Below are 18,831 nucleotides of genomic sequence, written 5' to 3'. Positions count from 1 at the left end.
AATTAAGTAATATATTAAAGCAGCGAGCCTGCGCACTTCGTTCCTCGTCAGTGTTTCTTTGTGCCTGCTGATGAAGCGCTGGTTTCGCTTGTCTTAGTTCTTTTGTCTTTCACGCGCCAACAGCGCGCCTTGCAGGACGTAGGCGCCGGACAGACAAAAGCGCGCCGGTGAACGACTCTTTTGGAACGCCGCCTGAAAGCATGCAACGCTGCGCCCCACTTGTCACAGTGACGTCAGCGCAAGCTGCGCGTTTCAACTTCCTTTTCTTTCTGTTCTGCTACGCCCGCAAGAGCGATGCCGAAGGCGCGAAACGTGGCGGTGCACGTTAGGGAGCCTTGATGCACACGCACGTTCAAGCGTATACAGGCGTGCGTGTGAATGCTTCCTATGTGCGCACGTCGGAGAAGTGAACCACCTCCCGACACCTCCTTATAATGAAAATTCAAATCAATTTAGCGGCTGTTTATACACGTCCCGAAGCCCACACACGGGCCATGAGAAACGCCGTAGTGGGAGGCTCCGGAATAATTTCGACGACGTGGGGTTCTTTAACGCGCACCTACACCTAAGCGCGCGAGCGTTTTTGCATTTTGTCCCCATCGAAATGCTGCCGCCGTGGCAGGGATTCGAACCCGCAACCTCATGCTCATGCCACGCAGAACGCCATATATAGCGAATGAGTCATTGCGGTGGGTGGCCTTTGAATGAATTGGACGAATTAATCTCTCAACAATTCTATAATCTGAGCTGCAAAATTGTCCTTTGCGTTTTACGTTTTAATGCATGGGAATTGCTTTCTTGGAAGACGCGCATGCGCGTCCACAGTTAATGAAACCTTGGTGAAAGCTAGCACGAGTGTACATGGATCTGGCCATCGTATCAAATCTTCTCCACTGCACAAGTTGTAAGTGATTATTGCAAATTGCAGTAAAATTAAGTAATCGTCAAGGACACTAAGACTATATATAGTATAGTCGCGTTGGTCCGTACGTCTGCGAAACTGCGCGTGTCTGTGCATATTCTCAGTCTCTCTTCTGTTCTATTCTCGGACGTTCACTTTCATTCGCCTGTGAAAATTTGTATGACTGTTAGTGCAGTGTTTTCTGTGCTTTCCCTCGATACCACTTATTTATTCTGTGATGAAACGCCTAAAGGTGCGAACACTTCTTTTAAATTCATATCATTAAAAGAACGAAGTACTGCGAGAACAATAATGTGACCAGTAGAGTTGGGTGAGCTGGTGACTGATCATCATAAGTGGCAGCGACGCAAAAAAGAAAAGAAAACAAACATTCTGTCATTGTCTTTTTGTGCTACTTAGCTACTACTTATACGTTTTTCTTACAAGCAAGACCGTTTCAGCTAGGTGACCATAATGGTGAAGCAACGACCACTAAGACGACAGATGAAATATTGCTACACGCGTGTGGTATTTGGTTGTTTGAACGAGGCGCGCGGGCGCCTAGACGAAGCAGACGAAGAAGACGAAGAATATCAAAGGGAAAGGCAACATGGTACATACAAGTCGGTGAATAACCACTTGGAGTAATAACGAACTTTGCTGTTTCAGGGTAGACTGGACCTGTGTAGCGTCTGCAAAATGACAGCGTGTGTAATAATACATGCCTCTCGCGAGCTGTGCCAGCGCCTCCTAGAAGCTTTCTAGGAGGTGTTGGTTGTGCCCGCGGCCTGGCTGTATTCAAAATGAGTTAAACTGCCAGGACTATCCCAGCACATAGCTTATTGGCTGTGAGCGTGCTCCCGCATTCAAACTCTATATATTGCAGGACGAGCTTTCTGCCCTCTCAATCTCAACACCAATCCTGGAGCGAATGGATCAGTCTCCTTGAGAACTTATACGAACATAGTAGAGCCTTCTGGTCCAGCACATAAGACCTGATCTGGGCTTCACCATTATGCGACTCCGGATCTGGAGCGAAAATAAATGTCTACCATTCTATCTTCAACACCCACGTTTGCGCTGACGCAGCGTGTCGGGTCCCGGCGTGGCGGTGACGTGGTTCTACAACGGTTCTAAGCTTCGCCCTACGTGGAGCCGGGTGTCCCTAAGCGCTGCGAGCCAGGAGGTGTTGTTCAAGCCACTCAAGGAACGCGACGCGGGCATCTACGAGTGCACGGTCATGGGCGTCAAGATGGGGCACCTCGAATTGTACGGTACGACTCATGCGACGTACGCACCTGTGTGCTGCAAAGCACACAGGTCTACGGTGTGACCGGGATACGGGCGATTTCATAGCGCGCCGAAGCGCAGATGACGGACGAAAGCGTCATCTTAAACACAAACGAAAGACGACCTCCCCATCTCGGTACTATAATTACCGACTTCGGAGAATTACAGAGATGGTTAGCATCTCTTATAGACTCCAAGTGTGACCTGCGTTGGAAGCAACATGCCCGTAGCAACAAAGTTAATTCTGGCGTAGAATTATTCGACAATTATGGATGATATGACGCTCGCTTAGCTTTTCTTTCGTACGGGATCATACGGGATCATTATGTGCGAGTGACGTCATTTGTTCATTCGCGCCGTCGGGTAAAATCGACCTGTAACGTGCCATTTCGCCATTTCGGCATTTTATGCACTGTTGGTCAGAAACACCTAAAAATGTTCTCAAGTTAGACGTTTACAATACGCTGACCAAAATGGCTTCAGTGAGGCCACGTCGTGCTTTGTCATCGCAGATTAGATATATACTATAGTATACTCCAGCCTTCCAGGCAATTTCCCCACACCTATAGGTTATTTCGGGGGATATATATATATATATATATATATATATTTATATATATATTCATGTCATCATTTAGACCAAGACGTCCATACTATTGTAAGCCGTTTCGATATGTTCACGAGACCTTTTATGTTTCATGGATCGAGCTATATTGTTTAGCTTTGCTATATATTCGCCACGAAAAATATGGTCAAGCGAATACGAAAAGCGATTTCTTCGCCCGCGATGAACTGCAGGCATATTATTGGGCATTTACTTCTTTGCATATATTTATACTTGGCCCAGTTTCTTGGGGCAACGCCGTTTAATTTTTGGCATACAGTGCTCCGAATTTTTTTTCCTTTCCTTTTTTTATATATAGCTACATGATAGCGCTACACAATACAGAAAGGTTTATATAGTTGTATCCCTGTGCGAAAAGACCCAACAGGAAAGTTTTCCATCCTGACAATGTGCAGCGGTGAGAGCACTGCAGATGCGATAATGGTATATGAATAGCCGCCACCAGATAATCAGTCAACGAAAGAATACGATGATGTGCAGTGAAGAAACTGTAGAGATATAGTTGTATACTGATTGTGCTATTGCTATTGATAAGCGAGAGAGTGCGATTACTTTTGCCGTGTTAATGATTTTTCTTAACACATTGTGCGTCATCTATATTTCACTGTGAAGTTGTGTATTTCTTTGTGAAATTTTTAAAGTGCTCCTGACGAACTCCACCCCTTTGTTTCGGATATATAATTATTCTGCTCGTTTTTTCTCTCTCTCTCTCTCTCTCTCTCTATTGCACTTACAGTGAAGAAGGCAAAAGAAAGACGAGGTCAGTAATTGCTCTTTTCTTTCTTTCTTTTAACTAACGTGGGAGCTGGGGCCATCAGCTGGCGCGGCAGAAGCACAAACCTATTATGTTTGGCCTAATTGCTGCTAATTATCGAGCTCACTGCCGTGACGCTTCTGCCTCCACAACTTAGACCGCATATAGTGCCGAGGGGCACGAAACGGCAGAAATACCATTTTCACCTTGTGTGTGCGGCACCTGCTACAGGGAAGAAGGAAGCAATTATATTCTTCGAGACTTTTACAACCACCAGCTGGTTCCCATAGACAGAAGTGCGTACGGCACGTGCTCTGAATATGGTGTCCCAAAGCGCACTTCTGAGGTGCACTCATAGACGCGAACTCTTCGACGGCCAAATGGCCATAGCTTAATTTGTGTTGTTCGCATTCCTATGCATATGCACTGTAAAATAATTTACACCCTTAGAAGTGAATAAGGGTGTAAATATGTCTATAACTCACACCTTTACACCCGAGTAGGATGTAAGGGTGTGAGTAATTATAGCGACATTTACACCCATATAACCCGTACGGATTTGTCTAAAACTTCACCCCTTTTCGCTCCGATAAGCCCAGTTGGTTTCTTACATTAACCCAACATGTCATCGTAAATTCGCCGAATGGAGTGAGATTTATCCTCCAATTTCCGCCATCGTACTCTTCTCAAAACATCAGGAAGTTACCAATGATCGTCTATACTGTCGGTGACAAGCTAAGAATGCGGTTGGAAAATACACCGCTGTACAACTCAGAATTTGTACAGATGCGCAGGCTAATTACGTTCGCTTACTTCCGTGACGTTACCGCTGCGGCGAACTTACTTATCGGCGTCTCTTGGGAACTATGTTTCGGAGCGCGGAGGCGCAGAGAGCTGGGAGAGTATTCTGTAAGTATCCACCTTGAGGACACGTCCATTTCGTCTGCTGCTGAAGTGCTGATTAGCTGGGAGCGCCTGTCTTCTTCTGACGTGTAGCCCGGCCCAGCCAATCAGAACTTCACTAGCAAACGAAATGGACATGTCCACTAGATAGACACTTGCAGAATAACCTCCCAGGCGTAGTGCAGTTTTGTGGGCGGAGCTCGTACTGAATTCATGGGTTGTAATCCACTTCTTATAGACGGAAGGATTAAGTTTGCAGGCATAAAAGGGTGGGTTCAGCTCATGCAGTACACAGGGGAAGGAAGGAAAGAAAGAGTGGAGAAGGAAAGGCAGGGAGGTTAACCAGTTTAGCACAACCGGTTTGCTACCCTACACTTGGGAGGGGGATGGGGTAGAATGAAAGATGGGGAGGAGATATTTCTTGGAGGTGGCAATTTGCCCAGCAATGGTCTTAGGCCGATGATGTTGGTGAGCGAGTGACTTTTTTTCTGTTGCTTTCATCGACTTCACCTCAAAGCGCTGGGCATGTCCGACGCCTCCTGGTTCACGCTCGTCACCATACTGGTAAACTTCTGCGCGTACCTGGCCGTCGTGTCCGCCAACTGGAACCAGCACTACAAGAGACTCGAGATACAGGATTACCTGGCCACGAAGAGGGCTGAAAAGCAGCAAGTCTCGTGAATGGAAAGGACTGCGAGGCGTGCATTGTTGACTCAACGACCTAGTGCGTGTGAATGTGATGGACGAAGGACAAATTGAATGCCATCTGTGGTACGTTCTTGTCTGGTCACACGCGCACAAAGTCGCGGCATTCTAAACGCGAACTATCAGTATACATGCACCACGAATGTGTGTAGTCCCCCTCATACAAGTCCACAATAAATCATCACTGATCGTCAGCGATTCGCAATGGCACCTCGTGGACAAAGACGACCTATAGGCTATATGATATTCCATCATCTTAAATGATTTGTAGGTTTTTCTGGCTCAAGGGCCAAGTTTGGCCAAAGAGGCCATGACTAATCTAAATACTTTACAGTGTTAAAAAATACAACCCAGTGTAGGATTATTCAGGTTGTGCTTTTGGCATACATATTTACAGCCCCCCCCCCCCCCCCCCACACACACACACGTACACACACACAGGAGAGACAACAAAACAATGTAGCCTCAGTCTGTACGTCCTGTGAATGCACGAATAATGAACATAAAAAAGCCACACTTTCGCACATGTTTAATGCAAAAATTTATATATACAAAATATTCAAACACTGTAAACGGTATAACAATTACATTCGCTGCTACTCCACGGTTCAGGCAGCCGTCGTTTTCTTTTTCCTCCCTCAGGCCTGCACTGCATTGCACAATACAAATGTGGGTAATAAAAAAAAGAAAGAAAGAAAACTGAAGTTGGGAAGAGAAAAAAATTTCATGCTTGGCACGGAGTTCGTTTCGGCTGTTGCACACTTCCCACATTTCTTGCACGAGTGATCCGCGAGGTATAACAAAACGGCAATTCCAAATGGTTTCCAGTCACCAGTTCACATAATAGGAAAGAAAACTATAATAAAAAGGGCACGAGGAAGTACATAACAATGCACTCGTGCGAGAGCCCCCGGCCACGAAGCCACCCTTTGTGCTGTGCGACACGCTTTTTCCGCGCAACCCAGCGGGAACAATTCGTCACGAGTGAAAGTGGCGAGACGATCCTTCAGGGTCTTAACACACGTAAGAATTAAGGCTACGCAATACCGGTCTTTCGTTTTTGTCTTGCCATCTTCACGCGAATTGCACACAATTGCTGCTCGATAACGTGTCCAAACAATCGATGTTACAACTCGGCACAACGTGCGTCAAACAGCTAAAGCAGGCAACACGACGGCACAGAGTTTTGCATAAAATTATTGCTACCACAGAGCAGTCCAGCATCGCGATCGTTCAACCACCGTTCGAATGACGAAAACCAACCCGTGCGTAAAAGTACCGCACTTATTCTAATTTAAGGAGACACTAAAGGGAAACAATAAATCAGTTTAGGCTGATAAAGTGTTCTTTCAGTAGTCCATTTTCGTTAATTTTGCGGTTAAGAGGTTGATTACTAGAACAGAAAATGAAGGCCATAGTTCAATGCCGGTATAGTTCAATGCCGGTACGTCAGCGCGACGTCATCTGTTTTTAAGTAAATTTCCTCGCATATGGGCTATTGTGGCGCTTTAAGTGTTCTCGGAGTTCAGTCTTTGGCTCCTTTAGAATACAATGTAGTCCATCTTACCGATAAAAAAAAATAATACTATGCCCGAGCAGAGAGATAGTACATTTAAATAATGGCTCCAGGCCTATATGGGAAAGTGGGTAAGGGAGCAGGGGCCGTCAAAATGTATGACGTCACCGTGAGCTGGTGCGCGAATTGCAAGGCGGCGGCGCCACCCGTCTTTAGGTTTTGCGACTTTTCTGGCTTATTAAGGCGAGAGTGGTTTTTATGGTATTGTAGAAGAGTAATTTACTAATACAGCTCAACTTGATTTTCTATTTAGCGTCCCTTTAACGGTTTACTTTGTTTTTTCGCGTTCACGACATGATAATGACCATAGTGAGAAAGCGCGCTTAGATACAAAGCGAATTAAACAGCGTTAACACTTCATTTTTGCTCAAGAAGATGGAAGGTTGCCTTGACTAGCGGAGTGTTTAGAGTCGAGAAAATACAGTGATAATTTTGTTAAGACCGGCAAATGACAGTAACGCGGTCATACATCCTGTTGCACTGGTGCCGTTAGTGGAGAGTTCCGGATTAATTTTGACCACCTGGGGGTGCATCGTACTTTTGGCAACAGCACAAAAGCGACACGGGCCTTTTTGCCACCTGGGGGTTCTGTGAGGTGCACCTGAATTTAAGTACACGCATTATATACTGCATTGTGCAATGTGCCCCCGTCGAAATGCGGCCGCCACAAACGGGAATCGAGCCCGCGTCCTCGTCCTCGGCAGCAGAACGCCATATACATGTATATCCGCTGCATGAGCCACCCACGTTTAGGAGCAAAATATGATTCTAGGAACGTTCACTAATGTCCTAAGAAACTTAACAGCCTAATTACTGTCCAATATGTTTTTATGCGCTTCAGAAGTTATCCTGAGCTAGTGAACTCACTCACATCAATACTTATTTGTAAAATGTCGTACATGTTCCATGCAAACGAGAGCAAGAAAAAAGGAAACGAGCGGCATTTCAGTTGTCTATGTTATTAAAAGAAACAACGCAGTTCAGGAATTGAGACAAACGTGGCAATTCCTTAAAAGTTTCTCGACTGAGATTCGACAAGCGAGCTTCACACCCACAAAATAAAACTTGCCGCCATCTCTGTGCTCGTTGATAAGGAATCATGTTTGCTGCAGGGAGGAGCTCCGTTTGGACAATGCTGCGTTTTCGTTTTATTCAACGTCTTGTAATATCATGCGCTTCCAACATTGCCATAGGGGAGTAAGTTTTGTTACTGTCACTATGAATTCCCGACTGATTGACTACGAATGAGAGTAACCGTCGAGTAAAAATGACGCTAAATTTCGCTTAAAGTGACCCTAAATCTGCCCTACTGACAGGGGTACAGTTTTGCATCAAATTTCGAATCTCTTGTTGATTAACATTTGCACCACTATGTCAGATTGCCATTGCTGCCTTCATGGTTCTCATGGTGTGTTCCTGTTCCTATAAATAGCATCGTTAAAGAGAAAGAAAAGAGAGCATCCTGCGTGTCAGGTATGAAACAAGAACAGGGAGTCTTTTTTTGCGCACTGCTGGCACAGGGCTTTAAACACAGGACTATGAATGTGGTTGTGACCTGATATGTTTGCGGTTGGCTAACTGCGAATACAAATAGAATATTCTCGTTTAGAATCGAAAGTTGATATGCGATTTTTTCACATATTTGGCTTAGCCGGATATTAACGGCTACTACTTTGGAGCGTGCTGGTTGGTAGAAAGAACTGTGCCTGTGATAGTTAAAAAACTTCAGATACTCCACTATTCTGGTAACCTCTCTCTCTCTTTGTTCGATCTGTAATCATTTTTCAGGGTAAATATTCCTACCCGTATTGTAAAACATTCGTCTCAACAATGCGTTCAAATTTATTATCTCGGCTGAACAGAAGTTTGTGCCTCTTGGTCAAGCTAACCGTATTCAGCACACTAACAATGTATGCTGTTGTAGTTCCGCGGTACGAACAATCACTTTCGAAACCAGATTACTATATAATCAACCTATACTTAATGTACACGTGGCTGTATGACACAGCCTATCCTATATTAATGGCATGGTGATGTTAACATAAACTGTGATCAATCTGAATTTTTTCATGTAAACTGGCTCCCAGCTGAACTGACTTGCAAACTGTTGTTGTCGCCTCAGAGCATGGGTCGTACACCTCTGGCAAATTATGTTGCGAGTATCGAAAGACGTAAAAGTTGTTTTTTCAACCTTGTTTTTTTCCTTTTCATCCTTGCTTCTTTTAAAGAATATATATATCAGACATTCGGTTTATATTCGACTTGCACATTAGTGTATCATGTTGTTTGATGTTTAGACTGCACTACCTTTGGGATCAGCCCACATTGCTAGGCTGTACCATCTTCCATATTTTTCGTTTAGTTACACTTCTGGTTCCTGTTATAGGCACGCGCAGTTTGGACGAGCACATCCGGGTTTTACTTCGGCCCTTTTGCGCTAATTACGCATTATAACTGCTCCACACATACCTCACGCTAACTCAGTGCGTCTTATTTGTTCCAAGCTTCATTTTGATTACTTTTCTTTTTGTGCTACATGCACTAGAAGGCCTCAAATAGTCTAATTTGACGACAAAAGCGGCTAGATACTCAATTCCCATGAACCTCAAATCTATCTGAAGTCTCTAACAAAAACCCTGTCTTCAAAAGGAACATTTGCTATGGGTAGTTTGGAATGGTCTGACTAGTAACTGTCATAATAACTGCCAGACTATCTTGATAAAAGTTAATACACAATGCTGCAAGGATGCTAAAAGCCAAGCATCCATTATCATTTCCACGGTGGTTGAACTTCCATGCCGGAGCTGTGAGTATATATATATATATACCAGTAGCTCATCAATGAGAACTAGTATCTCCCATCTAATGATTTCCCTTGCTGTTAATTGCAGCCAAGATTTCTTATGTCACACAATGCTGCTTCACTAATTTAAAGCTAGCCCTACCACTTGTTGTTCACTTCCACAGTTTCTTGGCTTACAAAACCTCTGTTCTTTCTAAAACCAACGTGTTTTCTATTTCTGAAAGTGTAGCAATCAATCTTGACATATCTCCCTTTAGTGTCTCTTTAATGTGGTGGTTAGAGCCGACATAACTTTACCATTACTGTGAGACTGACATATAAAGACTGAGCACAAGCTACCACTGAAATTTACAAGAGAATACAAAACTGAGACAACAACTGTTGCATGACACAGTAATGATACAAGTACCAAGAAAGCACAAAAGTTGAAAAGCTGAGTTGCAATTTTAGAACCATTTGATAGCTGCCTGCCAGGAAAAATACCATGAGCAGATGGCAGTACTAAGAAAGGAACTAATATCTGTGGCCCTAACCAGAAATGCAACTGCTATTCTAAAGATCTACAGATATAAAGGCTTCTCTATAAAGTCATTAAAAATTGCAATCTGTAAGGTCCTCAAGACTGCACTGTCAATGCACTAAAATAAAGTAGCAGCTTCATAAACCTACAATGCTTACAACTTATATAAGCCACAGTCTTTGGTACATAAACCATGACTGGAAAAACAGTTTCACAACACATGACACACAAGAAAAGCCATTTCCATGCCCCAAAAGATGAGTTTAGTAGAACTATGAGCATAATTTAAAAACTTCAGTGCTAATTTTACACATTGTATGAAAGCACAAAGTTGTTCTTGCAATCATTTTCTTCCAAAAGCTTAGAAGGATCATAATTTCCCAAATTCTGCGAGGTAAATGGGAAATGTTACATAAACAAGGAAATCAGTGGGCCAACTTGTGTCTCTTGGAAATGACGCAGGTGCTCACAGAAGTTCTTAGAACATAGAAGTCACGAAAATAAAAATATCAGTTTCCCCTCAAATGTGAGGCAGTGATAGCGACTGATAGTGCAATATTACATACAGTTAAGAGTTGCACTATTTCAAACAGTAGCTGCCACAAACATTTGCAGTGGTGTGTGAACTTTCTGCACATCACTGGTGGACCTCATTTGCAGACAGCTCAACCAATGCTAAGGCACATAGTTTAGGCTTGGTTCATGGCCATGACAAGAGAGCTGGGTGGCTTCAGCTCCTGCAGAGGCACATACAGGCACAGCATATGCAGTGAACTGGCCATAGAGCTATTAGGTATAAGCCTGCTTTATAACTGCTATCTTGTACAATCGCTGTTACTCAAGTTTATTTGATATTTGACAAAGCATTTCTGCACAGAATGCAAGAAAAAAATGAATATTTGCTGCAAGGATTTGATGAAGGATTTATTCTTCAGTGTGTTTCTTTTAGCCAATTTTCACTAATGTGAAGAATAAAAACCACAATATAGGCCTTTTGTGTACAAGATATAGATTGAAGTCGCAGATTTCCTGGCACAGCACAGAATTAATGTGGCAAGTACATCTCCACCCCCAGGTCACTACAATAGATAACTTTAATATTGATTTACTTACGGCATAAATTCATATCTAGAATTGAGTGGTGCAATGCATAAGTTGTACAGATATACAGTCAATCCCCTCATGCAGTGTCTGCATGGCGTCAAAGATCTTTTGCAGCTTCCATGTTCAAAAAAGTTCTGTAAGCAGCTCTATATGTAGGTACATTCATCATCATTACAGACAAATTCCATTGAGCAGGGTTGCATGTGTATAACATAACAGAGAAGGGGGGGAGCGGGGCGCAGTATTATGAAAATGTCCCCCACCTAGTGAACTCTCCATTTCAGCTGCCGCTGATTGGCCAGAGCTGAGCCAGCAACAAGAAAACTGGCGGTGGGTGCCCGTTTCCTTCTCCCTGGAACCCCATCCCAGCCAATCAGCACTTCAGTGGCAACCGAAATGGACATGTCTGCTAGGTGGACATTTACAGAATACCCCCCCCCCCCCCCCAGTACTATTAACAATATTCCCCAAGGCACAGTATCATTTAGGCACATTACGGTGTACATTAAACACGCAATACACTTACACTTGAATATTACAAAGCTGCCTTAAATGACAGGCCAGACAAAACTCGCCTCCTGCTGCCCATAGTCAAAATGTACAGCCACAAAGGGTCACTGAAGCATCTCCTGCTTACTTGATTGAAGCATTCAATTAAAGCAAGAAGACCATCACCTAAAATCTACCCTGTTCCCTTGATTTTCCCATATAAATGAGACCAATTTCAGCAACACTAGGTTCATTTTTTCTCTTTAGAATAGCACCAAATAAAAACAAGAGAAATAACTAACAACACGAGCACCTATTCTTTCGTCGTCAAATATTTTTCTAGCACCAAGAAGTTCGTTGCACCATTCCATCTGCTTGCAAAAGCCCCGTTAGTGATTGTGTTTAAAATAGTGAATTTTATATGCCAAAGCCACAGCATGCCCACGGTGGATGCCTTATTAAATGACTCTGATAAAATTTAAACTATAAAGAGTCACCAAATGGGCTGAATTCTCTCCTACACAGGCTTGCCTGCATTTTGGCATCTTGACCACTTATGTGGCCAGGGATCAAACAGCTGACCTCATGAACTACAGCAAGACATCTACATGCAGTGCTTAGGACTACAACAAGTCCACACTCACTGTTAGCAAAACATGTGCCAGTTTGTAACACAGCTGCTCCTTGCTGAACAACAGCAACACAATGCATGTAGGCAGCACTGCAATGGTAGTTATGACGATGTAAAACTGGGAAACATAATCAGCTAAGGAGTGTTCTGGTGTATTCAGTCGTTAATGGTTCAAGAAGTCATAACTTTCACCACCACGAAAGGTATTCTAAGCATTTGCAGTTTCCTGTTTTTATTCTATCAATTTAAAAAGAAAATTTTATGCATACTGCTGCTATGTTTACTGAATTTCTCAGCAATATTTTTTGTCACTAAATATTGCAACAGAATTGCATTTTACTGTCTGCACCGCTCAAGGGACCGGTAGGTTTGCCTCGTTTGCCAAAACATTTAGTTGTAGGCAGATGGCCATTTTCAGTCGTCTCTGGAGCAGCTTTATTCTCCAATGATGAAGTGCACATACAACATTAATTTTTTTCATTTGCTGATGAACTACACATTCAAGATGCAAAATGTCTTACTGAATGATGTGGACCAAAAAATGCCATTTGTTGCCAAATTTCAGCCTGAACAGTGCAACTGTAAGCATAGTTTCCTAATCACAGTGTTTGAAAAAAATAAAGAAAGGACGCAGGCCACTGTACAGGTCATTACTCCCTGATGAGTGCACCTCAAAGGTACTCAGGTTAAAAAGATGTTTTCTCAGAAATCAGGCATCTAAAGCTGCACTTAAGGCATGATTTAACGCAGCTGCTTGCGGTCAGCAGACATGCAAAGAACTGTAAGAGTGGATATCTAAAAAAGAATGCATCACGAAAATGGACATTATCTTCAAACCTATCAAAGGAGATTTCTCTCCAGTAGAACACTTGTCAAACTTGTCCCCACATGGCAAAGCTAATGTGGCTTAAGGCAGTACTGTAATCTACAGATGTCACAACTCAATTTAGGCACTAGATAGAAAGAGCTTTTCTAAATACAGGCTTTGAAGTGTTTGTGCCACAGATAGCAAGAGGAAGCGCTAGACGTTATCACAAACGGATGGCTGAGTTTGGGTGCTTGTTTTGCAGTATCTGCATGTGCACTTATCACACAGAAACTGTGACTAAAAGCACAGAGAAAACACAATACGGCTCTGTTATAAAGCAACAGCCAAAAGGGGCACAGTATTCTTTGAGACTCATACCTATTGGTGTGCCTTCAAGCACAGATGAACACCCCTGGCTGAGACTTCTCACAATTCAATACATGCCACCACAGATTTCACCTCGCAATCATCCTAGCTTGCTCCGGTGCAGTTGCAATAGTCACCAAGATAAAAATACCATTTAAAATATTTTCACATAATAAATATATAGAACATTTCTAACAGTGACACATTTTTCATGCTTTATGCTAGACCATGACGCTATCAGTGAGGTATTGGTGGCAACATCCTGCACTTGTATAAACATTAGTCTTGGATATGTGGTAGCTTTTCTACCAAAAATATAAAACATTTCAGGTCTGCTCAACATTGCAGCAATGTGCCCAGTACTGTTTAACAATACATCTGCAGGTTGAATTTCCAAGGTATGACGCTGATATATATATATATTTTTTTTAAATAACCAAGTAGGTGATGTACCATTAACTGGACAGGACAATTCCTTTGCCCCTTAACTACCTTCTCGAAAGATTGCACATAAATCTGCCTCCCCAGCTGCAATGCATTATTGCTTCACAATTTTTGGAATGTCAGCAGTTGCTGCCATTCATAATAAAGCTTCTGAATATATATATACATTTCTTGTATTTCTTGTGATGACAGTGTTTTGCTTCATCGTTGACATTGGCTGTATGCCCAAGTACATATGCCTCAGTTACTTCACTGTATTCTCATCACAAGTGACATTCTGCAGCAGCAGTCTTCCAACAATTACAGAATAATTGCTGAGAGCCCGTCAACAACAACGCTATTGACACTACAGGAACTTCACAATTAAAAGGCACACCAGGATTGAGCGAAGGTTAGGAATTGACAACAGGTAAGATGCTGCGGAAGACGTACACAAGATGAAACACTGAGTCACCTGTAAGTGGATAGCAACGGTACTTTGGGCCACTTCCGACCTGCTTGCTTTCAAACCACCGAAACACTAACTAGTGCAAGCTTCCGTTACAGATCACATACAATTTCACGACAGCCTCACCTGACTTCACTGACCTTAGTGGCGCCGAGAGCTCTCTACTGCCACCCACAAGAAGACCGTGCTCACATTTCCGCCCAATTGACAGTGGCAGGTTTGAAACACAGTAATAGTCAAACAGGTGCGGCGGCGTCAGACGTCGACGCCACTGAGCTTGAGTCGTTTTCGGCACCACACGGCGAAGCTGCCTTGGTCGGTTCGAACTCGGCGTCGAGAAGCGCGATTTGCCGGGCAACAGCCTCGTACCTGAGTTTAGACTCGATCAGCTGCGTGTCGAGCAGAGACATCTCCCCGTCCTCTTCGCCGTCATCTCCCTCCTGTTGACTTTCCATCCTGGCGAGTGACACCTCGTGGCTTGCCTGGCGAAGTTCACTTTCCTCGCGGCCAAGGTTCTCCCCGAGCGCGTTGATGCGGTTGCGCAGCGCCGACACCTCGCCCTCGGCACGCTTAAGCTGCACGTTGGTAATGTTGTGCAGCTCGTTGGCAATCAACCTGAAGCGCATCAGCGTGCTCGACGAGAACACGGAGCCGCCGAACGCCAACCCCGGGTAACCGGCGCTGGGCTGCCGGGCATTGCGTCGGTTTCGCTCGGCGATCACTTGCTCCGTTTGCACGCTCGAGCAGCGTAATCGCTCGAGTTCGTCAGCGTCTGGGTCCAAGTCGCCGTCAGCCGGCGATCGGCTGGGTCGTTCCGAGCCCTCGACTGTCGGCCGCTCTGCGGGCAGTCGTTCCGACCGCTTACTCATCGTCGTCGTCTGAGAAGAGCTTCCAGCCGCATTAGCTTTGCTGTTGAATGCTGTCACGACGCTGTCCAGTAAGGCACACGATAAACAAGCTTAACTCGACCTCGACGGACGTTGCTCATTGCACACATCGTCGTCCCCTTATTTGGGACATTCCTTCGCCCTGCTGAGAAACGATAACACAGGCAAACAGTCAAAGGAACTCAGCAGCGAAAGCAAAAAGAAAGCGATTGGAGCGACTTTGGACCGGCTTCAGACTTGGCTAGTGGCTTCTGTGTTAAGTGTGGTGGCCAGACTACTTTAATAACTTCGCCAAACGAGACGGGCATTTTTGCTTTCGTTTTCCCGTTACAACGAGTGGCTGAGCATGTAAACTTCACGCAGATCGACGCCACAACAAGAATTTGCGATTGAATGCTAAGAAAGAAAAAGAAAAATGAGAACGCTACGTATTCTTCAGCACAACTAAACGAAATGTGTGGTCTGGTGTAGAATAGATCGTACTAGAATGTTCTCGTGCACCCGTCCAGATAACAAGTTAATACGTATTGAACCCAGGCTATATTGGATGAAACTAATGTAAATTTTATTGGTAGCCATTATTAGTGGGGCCAGCAAGCCTATCCTAATTGAACCATTCATTACTTAGTTGGCTTTCTCATCCACAAGTCAATCAAATACGTGTTAGTAGATATTCTTACATGTTTTAGAAGCTCGCCGACAATACAAACGTGTTTCTAAAACCAGTTCTCGTCTTCATTTTGCTCTCATTAATATTTTCCGTGAATATGAGCTAAACATAGTTTAACAAGAAGCAATCTTAAAGGGCCCCTCACCAGGCCACATACCAAATTTTGGTTATACGTTAGAAGTTGTTACGTGCCCTCTAGGGAGCGTTCTAGCGCAAGAAATTTTTCAAATTGGTTCATTAATGGCCGAGATTGATATATTTCAGTGCCGCGAAACCATGCTTTCAAGACACGAGCGCCACTGCCAAGAGAGACACTCCCCCGTCTAGCCTGTCAGTCAGTCTAGCCACGTCAGTCTAAAGTGCGCGCCCATTGGTGGAAGCTCGTGTGCATCCGACTTTGACGGGCAAATGCCGCTTACTTCTAAAGTTTTACCCGACTATAAATATAATTTTCTCTAACGAACAACGCCGCCGACACCGGATTTTCAGCGACACGAACATAGCGTCGTAGAAATCGATGGTTCGACGATAATTGGTCTGGTCGGAGGTGGCATAATGAAAATAAACAGTGAAACGCTGACAAAAAATGAAAAGGTTTAAAAAAACTTCAAGACGTTTCGGCTTCCGTACTTGAAGCTTTCTTTTTTTTTTTTTTTTTGAAACGTTTCCGTTTTTGGTTGGCGTTTCACTGTTTCCTTTCATAGCGTAGTTATGTAAACTACATCTGCTTAGAGAATCTAGAGGAGACAAGTGCGATATCTAAGCTTATAGCTACGGGAAATTGTTACAATGTTTGCGAGGACTTTTCGAGAGAGAGAGAGAGAGAGAAAGCAAGGAGAGCGGGAAGGTAGAAAGAGTTTTCCTAAAGTTGTATATCGGTGGTATATATGAGAGCGGTGTAAGTAGCAGTTTTCTTAGCCCGAGTTGCTCTAAAAGCACTTGTGTGTTTCTGCGGATGTGTTCTATTCATATCTGCCCGTTTTTTTCTCCTCACCTTTTCTGTTCGTTTTCCATTGCAGAGTAGCCAACCGGACAGTTAATGTGGTTAACCTCTCTGCCTTTCAGCCCTAATTCTCTCTCTTTTCCGGTTTAGATGTCTCAAAAGGTGCAGTTTACAGAATTATTTTATATCCGAGTTACACGGTAAACAAAAAAAATTCTACCTTTTTTTTTTTTTTTTTTTTGAGCGGTATTGATGGCCGCCCAGAGGCGGTGGGCGGTAGGTGGGCGAAGGAACACGGCACAAATACACGGAAATGCTCAACCATTACAAGAGCACAAGAGTCTGTCAACCTCCTCAAAAGAATTGCCGCGCGACTGGCCGCTCGAGGCACTTTGCGTGTATTCGCGGGCTTTCTTCATGCTCGGAAAAACGCTTTTATGTATCACGTATTGAGCAACTGAAAGCTGTATCGGAAGTTTTTCATGTTGCCCTACAATTTTCTCATTGGCACTTTTCATCTAATTAAAATATTTGAGAAGTTGATTAATTAATTACGACTAATTATGTAATTAGGCGGAATGTAAAAAAATAATCTGAGCATCACCACAAGCGACGGCATACAACATTACGTTCGTTCTGTCCAGATTTTTTTTTTTTTTTTTTTTTTTGGGGGGGGGGGGGGGTGGCACTTGCTGAAGGCCTTGACTATTTGAGGAAAGCACCTATATATTTTTCACTAATTACTTTCGGTAAAAATCTCAGTATGTATATTATGTGACTTTTTAAATACTACGCTATTAATAGTAATCCCGTGCGCAGGGCCAGCATGGCAGCGTGAAGCGGTCTGTGCGTAGAGTTGTGGTACTAGTACAATGTACTTGTGGCTGAAGAAGAGGCGGGGCGGGGGGCGGGGGGGGGGGGGGGGGGGGGAGGCGGCGGAAGGGTCGCAGTGGCGGCAAAGTCGGGAGCGCAGCCGCCGCTCTCTGTTTATCGAGCGCTGTTGCGAAGTCCGAAGGTCCGAGCGGCCACGAAGGTTCCTTGGATGGTGCCGTACCAGGTGCCGGGAGAAGGAGAGGTCCAGAGAGATCAGACAAGGGTTTTATATACAAATGTACTGCATGGTATTTTACAAGAAGGGCTCCATAATATTGGAGCCGTCTACATGCTAACGTCTTCGCATGTCTGAGCGTTTACATCTCCGAGCGTCTCCACAACACTCCACTACTAAGTGGTTCGTTATGAGAAAGGAAAGGTTGGTGCTGTTTTCTGTACCCCTTGAGGGAGCACGTATCAGTTGATTTCCCCTTTTCAGTCGTCGAGGGATTTCACTGTGGTTCTTCTCGGCCATTTACAGTTGTCGACCGTTGGCAAGATCCCGCCCATCATATGGCGCCGTTCCGCCGGGCTCCGCCTCCAATGTTGCTCGATAGGCCCCGCATACCAGGCAACGGGTGACACCTTGGGAAACAAACGTCTAAGCTGTTCCCACGGAAATGCTCGACGTTGGCACCTTGGACCTCTCCATGACTGGCAGCTTGTCACTCAGGCGACTGGCGTTTCGCGGAAGCTAGTAGCTACCACCGAGCCCCGTCGTAGTCCGGGCGGGTACCGGTGCTTCACAGAAACACACCAAGAGCGACGTTGCCGTTTTAGCGACGCACGAGGCCGATTTCTCATTGCAGCCTGGGGTCTAATTTCTCGTCCATTAGCCCCAGGTGACGGCGACGCTCCCCTGCCTTGGGAAACGATGAATCGTGAACAGCCCTCCACAGCTGCACGCCTGTCGGTGAGGCATCCTTTGTCACGAAGGACAGCCATGCACAACCGCGCCGACAGTCGGGTGCGACGTCCTCTGCTCTTTTGTGATGCTCCGGGTCGCTTACGCGGCGGCCCGCTCCGCCGATGTACTCAGCGCCGTAGGACATGGGCACACGGCAATATAAAAATTTCGCGTGGGAAGGCGG

The 18,831-nt window shown here is 44.5% G+C and overlaps 2 protein-coding genes across 2 annotated transcripts in view; one reads left to right on the top strand and one right to left on the bottom strand.

The window, feature by feature from the left end:
* The window catches only part of LOC119450325 (uncharacterized), a 38,872-nt gene extending 33,718 nt beyond the window's left edge, over nt 1-5,154 (top strand). The window contains exons 9-10 of the mRNA XM_049666478.1: nt 1,991-2,175; nt 4,991-5,154. Coding sequence (XP_049522435.1) covers nt 1,991-2,175; nt 4,991-5,154 — 349 coding nt within the window. The remainder of the gene's footprint in view (nt 1-1,990; nt 2,176-4,990) is intronic.
* A 550-nt stretch (nt 5,155-5,704) lies between these two features.
* LOC119450323 (uncharacterized) lies at nt 5,705-15,471 on the bottom strand. Its single transcript, XM_037713756.2, has one exon. The coding sequence runs from the start codon at nt 15,234-15,236 to the stop codon at nt 14,604-14,606; it is 633 nt and encodes a 210-aa protein (XP_037569684.1). The 5' UTR covers nt 15,237-15,471; the 3' UTR covers nt 5,705-14,603.
* Nucleotides 15,472-18,831: the final 3,360 nt, after the last annotated feature.

The sequence above is a fragment of the Dermacentor silvarum genome, chromosome 4 (genome assembly GCF_013339745.2).
Source record: "Dermacentor silvarum isolate Dsil-2018 chromosome 4, BIME_Dsil_1.4, whole genome shotgun sequence".
Classification (NCBI taxonomy): domain Eukaryota; kingdom Metazoa; phylum Arthropoda; class Arachnida; order Ixodida; family Ixodidae; genus Dermacentor; species Dermacentor silvarum.
Note: the sequence above shows the minus strand (reverse complement) of the source record. Positions and strands in the feature narration are given on the sequence as shown.